The 19257-nt window shown below is 39.8% G+C and overlaps 1 protein-coding gene across 1 annotated transcript in view; it reads right to left on the bottom strand.

Moving 5' to 3' along the window:
* LOC129102766 (leucine-rich repeat transmembrane neuronal protein 4) overlaps positions 1 to 18645 on the bottom strand; it is a 244795-nt gene extending 226150 nt beyond the window's left edge. Inside the window, exons 1-3 of the mRNA XM_054613035.1 lie at positions 18553 to 18645; positions 18024 to 18257; positions 17613 to 17904 (exon numbers count right to left, since the gene is read on the bottom strand). Of these exons, the coding sequence (XP_054469010.1) occupies positions 17613 to 17904; positions 18024 to 18257; positions 18553 to 18645 (619 nt within the window). The remainder of the gene's footprint in view (positions 1 to 17612; positions 17905 to 18023; positions 18258 to 18552) is intronic.
* Positions 18646 to 19257: the final 612 nt, after the last annotated feature.

Genomic DNA, 19257 nt, shown 5'->3' with positions numbered 1-19257 from the left:
ACATTGTGGGAGCCACTCGGGCAGATAACGACGGGAAGCCGCCTCGCTCACACAAACAGAAATCTGTTGCTTCTTTTCGACCAGACACATTATTTACTGTAACCCCAACCACTGACAACACTAATTAATTTAGATAAAGTAACTATCCCTACTGCTGATTTTTTTTTCTCTTGCAAATTATTGTAGTGCAGCAGAGAATATGATCCCAAAGGACTTAACACCATTTAGTTGAAGTTTTGCAGTATACGCTCATAGAACGTTTTGCAATGGAATTCTAATTTAGCTATCCTCTGCGATTGCCATTCATATACAGATTACTTTAAAACCAATAGATGTGCAACAGTGTTGCAAATCTGCACTGTAAATACGGGTAGTCCCAGGCATCTGTTACTTCTAATGGAAGAGAATGAACGCACTATAGTATATGTCATACTTCTCTAGGAGTCTTATTTTTAGAGAGCTGGGTGCTCTGGCTATCTGGATAAATGAAACCATTCAAACAAGCCGCCTTTCGAACGGAAGCAAGAGAGATGTATTTCATGAGCTTGGCGCCTCACGCTGACTTTTTTTCCAGCTAATTAAACAAGAAGCCGAGACAGACAGTGAAAGATGAAGACTGCAATGGGGGAGCCAACCTGCAGCTGGTGTAACAGAAAAAAAAAAGAAAAGGATTACTCTGTCATAAAAGAGAGAGGGGGAAAGATAAGGTGCTGTTATTTATAACCGCCGCTTTAATCTGTTGCTATTGTAAGGCAGCGTTTTCATTCTCATTAAAGAGAAGCTTTACACTGAGACGGCCAAGGCCACTGCTGTAGCTGGTTTGTTTTTCTGACAGCGAGGAAGCATCACCCCCAGCCGTCACCTCCGCGTCCCCGAGACTATCAGTTGTTTCTGCCGTCGTGTTTTTCTGTTTCAGGTCTGAGCAGATTAGAGAATAGCGCAGTGTGAGGGGCCTGCGGTGCAATCAGTTTCATGGTGGGCCAGCAGAAATGGCACCGATGGGGGCACACATAAAAGCAGTTTGTTGTTGTTTCATAGAAGTCTATCAGAAAATGGCTTTACTCCTCGCTTGATGTATTACCTCAGTAAACATTGTACACATGAGTTCATGGTCACAATCGCTGGTTTCTAACCTTGTTCAATACAGCATGATGTTCATTTAATAAATTATGGTCCCATTTAGAGTCAAATAAAGGATAGAGCTGGGTATGCTTTTGGGCGTGGCTACATTGAGACTGAAAGCTTACGAGCAGTCCTTATTTTAGTCTTAGAACATAACCCTTTCATTTTGGAAGGTGTGTCCAAACTTTTGACTGGTACTGTATATATATATACAGCGGGTAAAATAAGTATTGAACACTTGAAATTTCCACCAGATGTCGGTAACAACCCAAGTAATCCATACATACAAAGAAAACAAAACAAATAAGTTCAGAAATTAAGTTATGTGTAATAAATGACACAGGGAAAAAGTATTGTACACGCTTACTGAAATTTATTTAATACTTCGTACAAAAGCCTTTGTTGGTAATGACAGCTTCAAGACGCCTCCTGTATGGAGAAACTAGTCGCATGCATTGCTCAGGTGTGATTTTGGCCCATTCTTCCACACAAATAGTCTTCAAATCTTGAAGGTTCCGTAGGCCTCTTCTATGAACTCTGATCTTTAGTTCTTTCCATAGATTTTCTATTGAATTCAAGTCAGGTGATTGGCTGGGCCATTCTAGCAGCTTTATTTTCTTTCTCTGAAACCAATTGAGAGTTTCCTTGGCTGTGTGTTTGGGATCATTGTCTTGCTGAAATGTCCACCCTCGTTTCATCTTCATCATCCTGGTAGATGGCAGCAGATTTTTATCAAGAATGTCTCGGTACATTTTTTCATTCATCCTTCCTTCAATTATATGAAGTTTGCCAGTGCAGTATGCTGAAAAACTGCCCCACACCATGATGTTCCCACCTCCAAACTTCACTGTTGGTATGGTGTTTTTGGGGTGATGTGCAGTGCCATTTGACCTCCAAACATGGTGTGTATTATGGCATCCAAAGATTTCAATTTTGGTCTCATCTGACCAGACTATATTCTCCCAGTATTTCACAGGCTTGTCTAAATGTTGTGCAGTAAACTTTAAACGAGCTTCAACATGCTTTTTCTTCAGAAATGGAGTCTTGCGTGGTGAGCGTGCATACAGGCCACGGCGGTTGAGTGCATTACTTATTGTTTTCTTTGAAACAATTGTACCTGCTAATTCCAGGTCATTCTGAAGCTCTCCACAAGTGGTCCTTGACTCTGTCAGAAATCTTGCGAGGAGCACCTGGTCGTGGCCGGTTTATGGTGAAATGATGTTCTTTCCACTTCCGGATTATGGCCCCAACAGTGCTCACTGGAACATTCAAAAGTTTAGAAATCCTTCTGTAACCAATGCCATCAGTATGTTTTGCAACAATAAGGTTGCGAAGATCTTGAGAGAGCTCTTTGCTTTTACACATCATGAGATGTTTCTTGTGTGACACCTTGGTAATGAGACACCTTTTTATAGGCCATCAGTTGGGACTGAACCAGCTGATATTAATTTGCACTGACAAGGGGCAGGATTGCTTTCTAATTACTGATAGATTTCAGCTGGTGTCTTGGCTTTCCATGCCTTTTTGCACCTCCTGTTCAATACTTTTTCCCTGTGTCATTCCATTTTATTACACATAACTTAATTTCTGAACTTATTTTTTTAATTTTTTTTGTATGTATGGATTACTTGGGTTGTTACCGACATCTGGTGAAAATTTCATGTCAAAGCACCTTTAGAAATATATTTACTGAGAAAAATGGTGACATGTTCAATACTTATTTTACCCGCTGTGTGTATATATATATATATATATATATATATATATATATATATATATATATATATATATATATATATATAACATAAAATGCCATACATCATGACTTATTGGGAGACACCAAGCTACTCTATGTATAATCAGACATTCAGCACCCCAGTATAGCCCGAATAGAACGATCCAGTGTTTGATAACCACGTTTTCAAAAACTGCACAGTAGTTAAAAAAAATGATTTGTGCAATAAACAAAAGCACAAGGCTTATTATTTAAAATTAAGTCATCAGACCTTGTTCTCATGTTTATTTTTCTGCCATGGCAAAGGCATGACTTGCCCGGATATTAACCTAGCTTTAGCATAGCAATAAGCAACAAGAGGCAGAGTGTTGGGTCCTGCTTTCACCATGGCAGGAAAACAAATATCAGGAAGGTCTGTTGAAGTCATTTTGCATGGAAATTTGATATGTGCTCCTGTTTGTTACACAGAGAATGTATTGTAGTAGCAATGGGCTATGAGATATGGTTCAATCATTTACCTTATTATTTCTTTTTCTTGGACAACTCATTTGGATTGCATTAAAAGAGGGTCAACATTCCTTTTTACAACTGAGAGTTTGTTGACAAGATAACCGCAGAGTATTGGGGACCTTAAACATCAGGATCTATCAATTACATATCATCAAGTAGGCCTTAGAAAAGCAATGTATGGGAATGGACAGTTGGTGGAGAACTATTTTTTAATTAGTGATGATTTATTTTTTCTCTTTCATTGCTACATTCAAAAGAACTGCCATGGGCATTGCCAGTCGGCGTAATACACGTTTATTAGATTATATAGGTTGAATTATGATGGAATAGATTGTGTCAGTAAAATAATTGGTCCGACTAAACTCGACCAGAAATACAAAATTACATCAAGTTCAAAGCCTGGAAATGACAAGCATGGGACATGTTGTCAAGTCCTGTGATTAAGACTGCAAAGCCGAACCCCGGAGGAGCGGATGAGAAGTGTGTTTGGTTTTCTTCATCTTACAGTCGTCTTCGTTAGCTGGATTGTCTGGTCCAGTGCATGGGATGATTACAGCTCTCATTAAGGATGGACTCGGACTGTGTAAATCCCAGAGCAGCCTTGTGAACAAGTAGGAGGACTGACAGAGCATGCTGCCATGATACATACCGTCTGTACTCTCTGTCTCTAGAGATTACTGCCATGTTGAAGACGCACTCTGGTGAAACAGCTTCATTCCACTACCTTTGCATAAACGTGTGTTTCAACGTGAGTTTTTCTACCAAACTGAAAATAAAATTCAGTCAAATTATTTCTAACCCGTAGCGCAGTATGATTGTTGGCTTTTATTACTATATTAAAGTATAGTTTATCTGTCAATACACTGTAGGAGTTGACCGTCAGCACAAGGTATTGACATTCATAGCAAATGGTTAAACCTTGTGGCAGAAAACGCTCTGGTCATAAAATAATGCAGACAATGATTCCGCTGGTCGAACTCACTTCTTTTTTAAATAAGCATACTTGTACATCCAATCTTAGTTGAATCAGCAAGAGGATTGTCAGGTTATAATGGCCGCACCGTTCACCTGCATGAATATGATCGAACATTACCGGTCAACCGTTGGCTCACAACAGTGAATGAGCCGGTGAATCTAAGGTATGACTTAAACATAGAAGTGAACACAGAAATGCTACAACTTAACTTAATATATCCCAAATATTAAATGTAAAAATACTGCTGGCTCGTCCTGCCTGTCTCCCACTAGGGTTTTCTGGTTGTGTTGCCTTGGGGCAATAATGAATAATAATGAGTAAACTGATGACGTTTTATGACTTGTATTATAATTATTATGGTGATTTTATTTATTTAAAGCATTTTAATCATTGCATGACATCATGTCGCTGAATAGTAACAAAACATTATATTGTATTTAGTGATGGTGATTCTCACCATTTTCATATTAACATTGTAGTGTTGTTGTTATTAGTAGTAGTAGTAGTTGTTGTGGTAGTAGTAATTTGAAACATTACCAATATGTCTTTTTCTCTCTGCCACACATCCCATAGATTACTCCACACACAAACCTTCCCAGGATCAACATGGCTAGATATCATTACTCTAATACAAACATACAAACGCACACACCTACATATACCGACACACACCCTACTTAATACAATCCTATCTCTACTCCCAGACTTTTATCATACATCAAATAATTACTTTATGCTATTGTCTGTATGTAGGTTCATTGCATTCTTCTTTAATATATATATCGTTATACATAAACCGTATAATTGCTGACTTGAAAACTCTCTGCCCAGGTTGTACTCTGTTTTGAAATCAAACCTCCCTGCCCGTTCCACCATGAGAGATAATCTGATAGAAATGGGAATTCAAGTATATCTTGGAAGAACTGTGTCTGGCCCATCTCCACACCCGGCCCCGCTGAGTCAGAGAGGACACGCTATGCTGCCCTCACGGTGACAGTCCATCTGTCCATCAGATCTCATTAACAGTTCAATTGTCTGCAGGGAGTCACTGGTAGTCAGGGAGAGGCTCGCTGGTTGGAATGACAATTAGCATACAAAGCAAAACACTGTGCAAACAGAAGTAGCCTTGGCAAAAGAGTCAAGAAGAATGCAAGTCACTGCAAACAATATAACATTATTACAGCGAACAGAACATCAATACAAGGATGCACAGAAGGTGTCTTGGAACGGACAGATGATGTAAAAAATACATCTGTTTTAGTATTTCCATGTTTACCTTGACAAAGTTACCTCAATCATGGTCAAGTCATTTTATCATTTAAGCTGATAAAAAGCTACAATCAAAGCTTATATTTAAAGTGTTTATAGTATCCGTATTAAAAGACTAAATAAAGCTAGAATGAATAAAATAAAATATGTCAAATGTGTGAATTTAAACAAACCAAAAGCCAGACAAAAATTTACTCAAGATCCAAAACAACTCATATAATTAGTCTCCGTGGGGAGGAATTCGCTGAATGTAGGCTTGTTTGCCTGCATTTGACGTCCATTCCTCAACTTGAATGGCTCATTGCTATTTCACAGGGCCAAGGCTTCTCGAGCAACTGCGAACTCAGCCTGCAAACCCTCTGGCTCGGATCAGTCTGGCTGGATCTAAACACAGCGACCGACAGAGCTGGACATCGCAGTGATGGATGAACCAATGCTTGACAGGAGGGGGCTGTCTGCAGGGTTTCAGGACCACAGGGTAAAGGACATAACCAGCTATCAACAAGCTCTCAATTTACAGACAGAGAGGGTTGGAAAAGGTTCCTCACACAAGTTCACAGGTGGAATGTATTATTCAACAGACAAGCTTTCAAGGCAGCAAGGGATGGTGTATCGCTCTAAGCATTAATACATAAACACCTATGAGTACCAAATAAGTCAATTGAACACAAAAATAAAAGTTATTTTTACCCTAATCTCAAGAACATTTCGCAGTACGTTTGTGTTTACACGGCCAAACTAAATTTATCCATTCTATAAACAACATATGTTGCATTGATATCAATATGTTCTCTGCTTTCTCCAGCAATCCGGTAAATTTCTGTCATGTGCATCTGCAGTTCAAGTCAGCCCGTTCTCTTGCTCAATCATCAAATAAAGATGCTTTGTCCTGCCCCTCAGGATCTGATACTGAAGCATCAGGTGCCCTTCAGCATCTGTATGAGATGCAACTAGCTTTCAAGTAACTATAATACAGTCGTATAATGCATAAACTTAGTATAAAGACCAAAAAAAAAAGGGGGGAGGGGATGTGGATAGTTGTGATGAGAACATGTTAAATGCTGACAGTCAAGCTTAGCCTGTCAAAGAAAAGGAAAAAGAAAAAGAACATCTAATTTGTCAATTGAGGTGAATTAGAGTACAGCTGAGAGATGTACGTTGTGACGTGGCCCTGAGAGTTAATGCAATTAAGTTCCTTCTGGAGGATTCTAAAGCACATACGGCTTGGCAATTACTGAACAACACCTGACCCCCTCTTATCCCTCCATTACTTTTAGTAGAAAATTACCAACTCTGCTGCAGACGGCACAGATAAAGCTTGTGGAGGAGTTGCTGTTAATGTTCTTGCGCAAATAATATCACAAACTGTTACTGCATCTGACACTAAATATAGTTTTAGATGCAAGTTTCAAACTGACATGCATAATGCACGCCCAGGATGGAAATGTTATGCACATCGAGGATGAAATATGTTAAGGCAAAGTAAATAAATTTACAAGAGGGAACTCGCGGAGAGGATGTAGCAACACCAATGAAGTGTACTTCAAGATATTGCATATACGGCTGCAAGTGGGATTTTAAGAATTCCCTCATGGTAGTGGGGAGTCTTAACAGGATAATTTGCTGTAATGGGCATCAAGGGTGCTCCAAGGGAAGAAGGGGAAGTCTTAACCATATCATAGGGTCTTAACATTACTCTGACTTCAAAGTGATATGGTCCCATCGCTTAAGATTCATACAACTATAATCAGTTGAAGAGAATTCAAAGTGGGTTTTACACCAAAGGCTTTTGAACAAATTAAAACTTTTTGTCCTTGCATATCATATGCTCTGCTAGGGTTCACAAAGGCTGCAGTTTAAGTTCTCTTTTTTTTTCCATTTCTAATGGCCTGACTTATTATTGTGTAATGTCAGGCCCATCTGCTGGAATAATATATAGATTTAAAGGCATTATTCGTCATCTGATGTATTATGACACCATGGATTCTTTTCACAAAGTTCCTAAAACATGTTGGGCAATGGTAGTTTTTTTTCATTATTTTAAATGTTTCAATAATAACACATTTGCTGAGGGGGAAATCTGAAATCAGATACAAAGACAGAAGACGTAAAAAATCTTAAAAGATGATGTCCTTTAAATCAAAGATAACCTAACTTTTTTGTTTTTTTTAGGTCCAACCAAAATCACATTAAGTTATCCTTTTTTCATATAGAAAAAATTATATGTATCGCTAATAGTTTTTATGATTAAAAGAAAGTGAAAAGGTCTTCGGGGCTGCCAAAGCGCCAGTGTTACACCATAGAGGAGAGACGGAGTAAACAAACTTACCTGTAGCCTCTCAGCAAATTATGGACAGCATGTAGTTATAGTGTTGAAGTGTAAGTACCACACCAGCATCTTAAGCCTGAGCAAAGTGACATTTGCATATACATTTACATGCTGTTTAATATGCTGCAGCTGAGCAGCAAATTATCTTTGCAGCCTGCAAAATAATAATAATAAAATAATAGTCATAAAATGACGTTAACAGTGCACTTTACCTTGTCAAATGTGTGTTTGACTGCTTTTTCAACAAGCTAAGGTGCTGGAAATGATGTGTGTTCATGTTAGTTAGATGGATAGATAGTAAATGCTTATGTGGGTTGTTGTTCAGGATAGTGATATGATATGATATGATATGATATGATATGATATGATATGATATGATATGATACTGGATCAGCATTCCTTGGAATTAGGGGCATCATGAAACCATAACATATATTTTTTGGTTTTAAGATTTTATTTCTCAAACAACACAATACAAGTGATTTGCAGAGCAGATATGTATGCTGTAGCTGCCAAAAAATAAATAAAGCAATTTAACTGGAATTGGACTTTCACCATCAAAGGCACTAATTACATTGATACTGTACTAAGAGTTATGTGATCAGGTCTCACTTCTGACCCTCAGTTAATTTCAAATGAGGGTAAAATCCAATTAATTGGATTCTGGCTTCAGGGTCAGCAGTCATGCAGTAGCTGCTTTCTGGTGAAAATTACACCTCCGAGGATAATAGCTGAATCTATTTCAGGAGGATATCACAACCGAGGCTTCGCATTTCGGTTTACTTCAGTTAATTGCCACCTATTCTATTTATATTCTAAAGCAAACGCTTGGTAAAGTTTGACCTCTTAAAGCTACACTAACGGCAACGGCTACTTCCACTAAGTGAAACCAACCCAAAAGGAATTATTCTTGTTCTTGGAAATCAGCCATTAGCCCTTCATTTGTCAGCTTTTTTTTACAAAAAAGGAAATTGATTAGATAGTTTCCATGTATAATTGCTTTCTCGCCCATAGTCAACCTGGAATCTAGATGTAAACTTTAATCAATTTCCTACTGTTCAATTAAGTGAGAGATTTCAATCATCCCGTCTCACATTGTGGTGAATCTTTCTTTTATTAAAAAGGTTAAGGACTATCATCACCCCGTACATTTTACTTCCAATCACCTTGACAGATGTACTTAAAAAGAAGAAATATCAAGTGCAATGGCTCATTGTTATATAGAACTTCAACAAAATACAGGAGTGACTCAAGGACTGTTTTTCCAACTCTCGGTTTATCTCTTAGAGCAACTTATTTACAGAGTTGAAGTGCATAGTGAATAGGCAGTAATTGTCTGTGCTGATGTCATTGCACAGTTGTTTCACACTGAGTGCAAGGAAGTGATTTCAAGGTTTGGTTATGTGCAATGGGGCATACACAGACATTTTTTCTTCTCATGCTAAATCTGGTCGTGATAGGATTAATGTGGCTGTCTTAGCTTCTATACACCTTACAAAGTTCTTAAGTAATAAAGAATGTTACATTAAGTTGTATGAATTCATTATTCTGGGAATCCAATCCTTTATTCGTCAAGGCTCACCTTTCAAGGAAAATAAAAGATGTTTATTCAGAATTAAATGTAGAAAAAAGTTATACAATACAATCAGTTTTTCTTTGGAGGTAATGCATGCTCTGAGATAAAGCATTCAGAAGTGAAGAAGACTTTGGATGTAATGTTCAAATATCAATTTGAATTTTTTTTTTAACTGCAGCGGCCTGCTGTGCGCGACAAGTTCGACTCACTCCGCTGAGCTGTAAAGCCCCAGCCCCCCCTGCTGCACACAGCGCAAATCGCTTGTTTATTAAAACTTTATTGATATTGAATGTGTTGAATGTCCAAATTGGGCCAACTTTGACATTGCAGCCCAATCACACATATGGACAGACAGATTCCTTGCTTTATAGTTAGATGGATAAATATCAGTAGGTCATTTTCACAATATTACTCTTTCCATACTTCCAGTTTAAATGTCCCCACTATCAACTTTGATTGTCTGCTACAATGGCATACATTCACACTTAGTTATACAATAGCATACTCTTAAAAAACAATAGTCTGCAGCCATACAAGCACCATGCGAGGGCGCACTTTAGGTGCTTTAAACTACAAGCTAACATCAGTGTGCTAGCATGTCCAATGAAATTGCTTACATGCTGATGTTTACCATGTTGACCATCTTCGTTATGCCAGTAAGCTTGCTAACAATCGCTAATTAGCACTAAACACAAGGTACAGCTGAGGCTGGTGGGAATTTTACTGGTTTTGTAGGGATTTAGTAAATTCAATTCTGAACTGATACACCGCTACATGAAAGGTCAGGGATCACCAAACCTGTGGAGGACATGAACGTCATGGCAATCTGTGTAATATACCTTGAGCCTTTTATTCATTCATAGAGCCATGCAGGCTGAAAATGTAACCTAATTTGTGTGGATAAACTCGTATATCCCTAGTGTAACAATATGCATCATTTTGTAACTTTTTAATTTCTGGCTTGCCGTGAAACGGTACGGTAGGATTTTAATTGGCTCTGTATATCCGGCATGGCTACAAAAGAAAAAGGAAAAGAAAGTCAAAACCATCAGCCTTCCAGAGATATCAAATCATGTTCTCATTTGAGGCCAATAATAATCCTAAAATAAGAGTCCTGAAATTTGGCTCCATGATATTTTTGGCATTGCTCCCCTGTACTTCATCAAGAGTAACTCTTCATGCATGAATAGCTGCAGGAAATTAGCATATAGCAAAGACGAGGGGGGTGCCACGAGAGAGGATGAGCTGTATTTCATTAACGGCTGATCCCTCTGTTTGGGTTCAAAGTGGTGTTGGCTGACCCTAATTCATGTTGATGGAGGAGCAGACGTTTTTCATAATTTTTGGAGTTTGCACAAGAATTATATCCGTAAAATAAGCATCTCCTTTTATCTGAATGTAGTAGTCAGCTGGTAACTGCTGTACTGCCTTTTAATAAATTGAATTGAAATATAATTACAATGGCTTTAGCTCGTAACCCACAACTAATTCTATTTCCATCACTAGGTGAGAGTTATCAAGCATCTCTGCAGCTCTCATCTTCTCTCAATCAATCCCCAAACAAGCTCTGATAAGCCCAATGAATGTGCCACCAAACACCAAATAGAAGATACAGTAAGTGACTAGCTGGTGGAAAAAGTCCAACATTTCTCAGTAGTTGGTGGAGACTAAAATTGGGACTTAAAGGTCATGAACTCAGAACAGTGATTCCAAATGGATGTTATGATAATACTATGATAATCTAATGATAAATGATGAATGTATGAAGGCTTAATGCAACTCATAGTTGATTCATGACTATGAGGACAGTAAAATGTGTCTTCCTGTGAAGAGTCATCTGCATTGGTTCGCATGGTTTTTAGGGCCTGGCTCACCCAGCTCAGGCGTCTTTTGTCTCACCCCTCTACCAGTCATCTGATGGTGTGTCATGTCAAGTAGATACAAAAGAGTCACCACTTTGGTGTATTTTCTCAAACTGAAGGGTAGCACAAGACATCTCACCCTGGCACACCCCTCCTCAAGGACGGCCCCCTTGCTTCAACAGTCAACCGGCAGGTCAGAGATCAGGAAACCCCTCTGCCGCTGCTAAACGACAGGGAGGTGCCAGAATATTTTGACATCTTCACTGGGGGCGTAACTGCAAAAAAAATTGTCATGTTGGGCTTGGCATCGCGCATGTTAACGCCCCAACATTGCCATCTGAGACTGACATTTTGGATCACGGCATCGGTTTCTGGCAGAGAGGGCTTAAATGTTGAATGTCAAACCAGCTTATTAATTAGCACTGAACATCTCAATATAAACATTTCCTATATGTGGGTCTTTATATCTTTGTTAATTATTGGCAGTTTACATACCAACCCACACAAAGATGAACCGACTGAATGAAGTATGATGCAGAGCAGGTGGTTAGACTGCAGTCGGAGACAAATTAAACTGGTACATTCCCCGAAGAAGTGATGATGGGTGGAAAAGTGGAGGTACAGGCGTTAATTTACCTGGTGAGAAGGGTCACTTGTCCTTTCCTGTGCTCCACTAATGTCCACTGAGAGGTTGAAAATTAAGCATACCCTCTCACCCAAATGATGCAGCGTATCGATTGGCCTGAAGGAAGGTTGTTCTTCAATGTGTTCGTCCTGAGCCGACCTTGCTGTGAGTTTGACGGCATCTTGCCACAGGCAGCCACATCACACAGAGGTAATTTCAACTGCAAGTTTACACAGGGGGCTTACACCACACACCACCAACCACTCCCCTTACCATGCACAAGTCATAACTCTCCGTGTGGTTAGTTCTTGAGTTGTACTGTAGACCTACTGATGGCGAATTGAAAGATAACTGTGGCTATTCCTGCCTTCTCTTGTCTGACTTTTTGACTTGAGAATGATGAGAATTTACTTTAGAGCTTGTTGCAGCTTCAGATTGCTGGATGCTTTGCTATCTCAATACCTGGAAAAATGCTGCAATATGACATCCAAACGCCTTTCTCTTGTGAGGTTAAGTAATCCTCACTGTAATATATATATATATATATATATATTTATATATAGAGAACTATATAAATCATTACACCTTTCACTTGCTTTGAACTAGTTGGCAAGTGTTCTGTTCATGCTAGATAAATATTTGAGGTAACGTATCTGCCAGCCACAGATCAAAAAGTTATAATGTCAACTCCATAACAGTAATCCTGGAGGGAAGAGATAAAGTTGGACAATTTCTGCTTTCTAATAACTAAGAGTTGAAAGCTGAGGCTATAGTTAAACAGATGTACAAGCTCACAATGAAAATTTGAGAATGTTAGTATGCTAAAATGTTCTAATTAGCACTTAGCACAAAATAATAGATGAGGCAGATGGGAATTGCATTAGTTCTAATGGCCATGATGAAAAATAGTAAAGGTTTGGATGAATTAAAATTTTGACCTAATGATCGTTCTTATTTAATATCTAGGAGTTCAACAAATGTATTACAATCAATCCAACATTTAAAGACAAGCCATCCAGTAGCTGTCGAGACATTTAAATATCATTCCCCCCAAAAAAGTAGACCTCATAATCGTACTAGAGGGCAAGTCAGGGGATCAAAGTGTTATAATTAATTGTCTGGGAACTAGACATCGATGCCTGTATCAAATTGTTTGCCAAATCCGTCAAGAAAATGCTGAGATTTTTCAATGGATAATTGAAACCATTAACCTCCTGGTAGTCCAACAGTTCAGGCCACCAAAGTAAGTCAACCTCTGGGGAGCTTGAATATCTGTACAAGATTCCGTGACAATCCATTGAACAGTAAATAATTTTAGTCTGAAGTGATGGACCAATGGACTGCCTTAGCCATCCCTAGTGCTAATTTAGCCTTTAATCAAGATCCCAAGTAACAATATTTGCTTGATATCGTATCAGACACTGTAGTTTAAATCCTACACAGCATTACGTTAAGCACATTGTATTCCTCAATATAGCATGTTCCCCCTAACATTAAATCCATCAAAGAAACCTCATGGTTAAACTATTAAACATGATCTGGAAATGTTAACCTTGACATACTGTTGCTAGCTGACTAGCTAGAGCAAAGGCTGCTGTACCCCAAGTCCAGATATTGTAATACGACACACATGCATACATTCAATGGGTGGAGATGGTGTAAGAGTCTGTTTTATTTTTCCTCATCTCACAAGATGATATGGTTCATAAGGCTTGTTTGTTGCTTTTAATAAAATGAAAACACAGCATATTACCGTCCTGTTATATGCAAGTGCAAACACCAGGACCTACTCGGAGAAAAAGATGAGTTTAATGTACTGTAAATAACATTCAATTTCTGCCCGCTTTCTATATCATATTCTGAATAATTTAGTTCAACTGAAAAGCGATGATGATGACACAGTACCCTAACATTCAAGGACTGGGCTTTTCACAATAAAACTGCATGTATGTACAAAGATACAGATATGTTTTGTCAGAGATGCACTAACCAATAAAGGATTTCAAAGTAAATGTGGACAGTGACCATTACATTTACATTACAGTCATTTAGCAGACGCTTTTATCCAAAGCGACTTACAATAAGTGTATTCAACATACAGTACCAGTCAAAAGTTTGGACACACCTTCTCATTCAATGGTTTTTCTTTATTTATTTTTTTATTTTTTTCTACATTGTAGATTAATATTGAAGACATCCAAACTATGAAGGAACACATATGGAATTATGTGGTAAACAAACAAATGCTCAACAAACCAGAATATGTTTTATATTTTAGATTCTTCAAAGTATGAATGAGAAGGTGTGTCCAAACCTTTGACTGGTACTGTAGGTATTCAAGAGAACTACTAGTCACCACAAGTCATAAGTGCATCTCCTTTCTTAAACAAGCATCTAAGAGCATAAACCAGAGTAAAAGTACAGTGCAGAAACAAACTAATACGAATACAATAAGTGCAACAAACTAATACGAATACAATAAGTGCTAAGTGGACCACGAAAAAAAATGGGACGAAAAGGTCAACCTGATTCCATGGTGTCATCAAGAAAAGCCAGTGATATAAGCTAGCGGAAGACTTCACTCTGAGAAAACATAATTAGAAAGTTGTTTGATTAAATGAAATATCCTCATCAAATTAAAGGCAGCAACAATGTTGTCCTGTTTGTACTTTGTTCCCTTTTAATTTGTAGCCACCAAATGAATCTTCACACACGCACAATTAGTAATAGAAACTGCAGTGTGTGTGTGTGTGTGTGTGTGTGTGTGTGTGTGTGTGTGTGTGTGTGTGTGTGTGTGTGTGTGTGTGTGTGTGTGTGTGTGTGTGTGTGTGTGTGTTTGTAAAGCAAATTGGAGAGGAGCAAAAAAAAAAGAAAACCACACAAACTCTGGTTCTGATAATATCATACACATCCCCGGATCAATTTCACCCTACGTCACGTTCCCCTCTTCTCTGGAATCGCTTTCATTCTGTGCAGTCCAGATAACTGGAACTCATTAAACCGCTGGATAAAACACAAGCAAGGGAGGTCACGGTTTGTCTCACCAAAACGATTATCAGAGGCAGACCACCCTAGTGTGACTTATCACAGTCAGAATACCTTTCTACAAAAATTGCAAAACAAACAGTCAGAGCAAAATCCAGCAGCGCAGCCAGGCATAGCACTTTAATGTCCTGATGTAATTCGTTTCTGAGCACAGAGGCTGTGGCTTTGATAAGCGCCCAAGCAAAATTACATCTAATTAGATATGCTACCGGCATGGCCTCTCAGTAGTCATAACTGTATCGCCAGTAAAGAACAACAAAATGTTGTCATTGTGGTATTACACAGAATGGACACAGGCCCTCAGGAGTGCAGCAAATTATACTCTCATTTGAAACACACAACTAATGCTAATGACACAATGTATTACTCTCTGCACCAAGAAGTTAGTGTTGTTTGCGCCCTGGGATTATCTATTGTTTTAATTAAGAATGAGGGCACCAATACAGTTCCCTTTGGACATTGTAATGAGCCCATTGAGAGCGGCCATGGCGCTCCTGAGCTTTGTCACCTTGCATCATTCAGTAGCCATTGGGTTAAACATACAAGCAGTGTCATGCAACGCTTGTATCAACTGACCAAAAGTAAATTAAAAAAATTACAAACACATTAGATTTTAGAGCCCTCTCTCAGTTGAATTATTTATTTATTTTAGTTATGTGTCTCTTTTATCTGCAGAAACGTTAATATTTATCTTTATAAACCATCTTTCTTGAACATCTCATTCTGAAATCAATACTCAAAATATTATTTGTTAGTAGTGTTGGAAAAGGTATTATAATCATTTACTTAAGAACTACAACATCAATGGGAAGATACTCCATTGCAATTAATATAATAAAAAAACCTACTGAAGTAAAAGTACAGAAGTAAAATCAGCTAAATGTACTGTAAGGTATCAAAACTAATTGTTCTTCAGAAAACAATAGGCCCTGCATATGTACATCATTATCAGAATATTAATATTTATTGTTTGAGCAGCATTTTACCAATGATGTAGCTATTTTTAAGTACTGTAACTTCTTTATATACTGTTAGGTGTTTTCCTCCAGTGGTTCCCAACCTAGAGGATAAGCTGGTGAAATGATTAATGGGGTAGGAAAGAACAAAAACAAAGTTCTGCTACACAATGCTCTTTGGTAGAACTGCTGACAACTTCTAGACATACAAGACAAGCCCAAGTAGAAACAGTTTTTTTTTATAAATCGTCACAATATAAAAAGATTCGGAACTGCATTTTTAATCTCGAACAGTGTAGTTGTGTTGCCTGAACCCAACTTTAAATAGTTTAACCGAAGGACATAGTTGTGTTGCATACACATGTTTAACTGTTTAACCCAAGGACGTAGTTGTGTTACTTAAACGTATAGTTTAATTGTTCAACCTAACGAAGTAAATGTGTTGCCTCAACCTAAAATCGTTCTTTGTGTTGCCTAAACCGAACATTTCGTTGTTTAACCTAATGACATAGTTGTTTCCTACAGAATATTTTAAATTGTTTAACCGAAGGGGTTCAGTGGTGTTGCCTGAGTCAAACTTTGAACTGTTTAATCTAATGACATAGTTATGTTGGCTAAACCTAACTTTAAATTGATTAACCTAAGGATGGAGTTGTGTTGACTTACCCTTAAATTGTTTAACCTCAAAACATAGTTGCGCTGCCTAAATCTAAGGGGAAATTGTTTCAGGTAAAAAGTTTTGTTGCATACACCTAATGTTAAGTAGTTAAAAGTAGGACTTTGTTGTGTTGCCTGAACCCAACTTTTAATTGTTTCAGTTGTGGCGGCATAACATTTGAGCCACCACAGTAACTATTACTAAAAAAAAAAACGATGTAAATAATCATCATAATCAAATGGGACCACAAAAATGCACAGACTATATTCTTTCTGCACATTTACATTCACAGCATTGCAATGAAGGAAATTGCACCTGAACAGAACTCCCACAAAACTTTGTAAAAATGTAACGAGTGGAAAAATGTGTCTCACAGTATTATTTGATGAATGCCTAAAGCATGACCTTGGCGACTGTTCACAAAGGAAACAGTAAGGTTAACCTTTTTTTTTTTTCTGTGCACAATGGCGCAAAAGGCTGAGAAGGTCAGATGGATTGGATAGAGGAACCCATTATGAAATGATGGTGAATATGTGTGTAAAGCACCATGCCATCAATTTAATACCTTGTAAAAATAAATCCAACCTGTGTAAACACATACACAATACAGCACTTACAAACAATGTGTTAAATAATTGTTCAAGTGTATAACACATCCTTATAAATATGCAAGCAAATATGACAAATAACAGAAGAACAAAAAATTTAATTTTCAAAATATGTTTTGACAAATCTACACTTTCCAAATTTCTCATGATAAAAAAATCCATATTTAAATAGATAATGTGAAAAAGTTTGGTTAGAGATGCTCATTCCCAAGATAAAGTTTGGATTATTCACATCCCATAGGTGTCACGGATGTGGTGTGGACCCAAAAGCAGTACGACCAGGAGACAGATAAAGTTCTGGAGCTTTATTTAAAGCTGAGCACACAGCAGACAGATAGTACTCCTCCGAGGCCGCAGAGTCCGGAACTTCAGTCGGGTGGGTGGAGGGGTTCTGGAGGAAGGGTTCCTCGGGCCTGGACGACGAGGCCTCACTGTCTGACTCGGGAGCCTCTTGAGTGTTTCTGGCAGGGGTCTTTCTCCTGGAGGGCTGGTCCGGGTGCTGTTGATAAATGTGACGAGCAGGAACCCATGACCTCTCCTCAGGACCGTATCCTTCCCAGTCCACCAGGTATTGAATGCCCCGGCCCCAGCGGCGAGAATGAAGCAGGCGATGGATGGTGTAGACAGGTCCTCCTTCGATGAGGCGGTGGAGGAGGAGCAGCCGGCATCAAGGGGCTCTCCCGGACTGGTTTCACCCTGGAGACGTGGAACGTGGGATGGATGCGCATGGGTTTGGGGAGCTTGAGCCTCACTGCCGCCGGGTTGATGACCTTCTCAACCTCAAAGGGACCGATGAACTTGGGTCCCAACTTCTTGGATTCTACCCGCAGGGGTAGATCTCGGGTCGACAACCACACCTTATCCCCCACTTGGTAGACGGGGGCTGGAGTGCGGGGTCGGTTGGCGGCAGTTGAGTATCTGTCAGCCGACCGGAGCAAGGCTGCTCGGGCCTTCGTCCAGGTCTGGCGGCAGCGGCGGATGAAGGTCTGGACCGAAGGGCAGGAAACCTCCTTCTCCAGTGCGGGGAACAAAGGAGGTTGGAAGCCGTAAGCACACTGGAAGGGAGACAGGCCGGTGGCGGAACTGCGCGTATTCCACCCAGCTGTCGGGACCAGGAAGTAGGGTTCCGAGAAACCAGACATCGGAGTGCGGTCTCCATTTCCTGATTCTTTCTTTCAGTCTGGCCGTTGGATTGCGGGTGGAAACCAGAAGACAGGCTTACGGTGGCTCCCAACAATGTGCAGAACTCCCTCCAAAATATGGAGGCGAACTGGGGACGACCGGGATCCCATGTAGGTGGAAAACATGGACGGTGATGAGTTCGGCTGTCTCTTTGGCCGAGTGGAGTTTAGGCAGGGGGATGAAGTGAGCCATCTTGCTGAACCGGTCAACCACCGTCAGGATGGTGGTGTTGCCTTCGGATGTGGGCAACCCGGTGACAAAGTCCAGGGATATGTGTGACCATGGACGATGGGGTACCGGAAGAGGATGCAGGAGGCCCGGCGGAGCCTGATGAGAGGGCTTGTGTTGGTTGCAGGTCGGTCAGGCGTTGACAAACTCCCTGGTGTCCTCGGGAAGTGAGGATCACCAGAAGGGCTGTCGCAGGGTGTCTTGGGTTCGCAGGATGCCCGGATGGCAGGTAGGTTTGGAGGAGTGAACCCACTGGAGAACGTCGGACCTAAGAGTTTGAGGGACGAACAGGCGGTTCGGGGGACAGGCGCTGGGACCGGGTTGACCCTCAGTCGCGGCCCTCACTGATTCCTCGATCTCCCAGGTGAGGACCGCGACTTGGCAGGAGTCCGGAAGAATGGGGAGAGGACCCGGGGTTGGTTCCTCCACCTCCTGGAACTGGCGGGAGAGGGCATCGGGTTTGATGTTGCGAGAACTGGGGCGATAGGATCGAGTGAAGTGGAACCTCGTGAAAAAGAGAGACCACCTGGCCTGTTCGGAGTTCAGTCTCTTGGCGGTGCGGATGTATTCTAGGTT

Source organism: Anoplopoma fimbria, chromosome 14, assembly GCF_027596085.1.
Source record: "Anoplopoma fimbria isolate UVic2021 breed Golden Eagle Sablefish chromosome 14, Afim_UVic_2022, whole genome shotgun sequence".
Classification (NCBI taxonomy): domain Eukaryota; kingdom Metazoa; phylum Chordata; class Actinopteri; order Perciformes; family Anoplopomatidae; genus Anoplopoma; species Anoplopoma fimbria.
The sequence above is the reverse complement of the archived record's forward strand: the minus strand, read 5'-3'. Positions and strand labels throughout refer to the sequence as shown.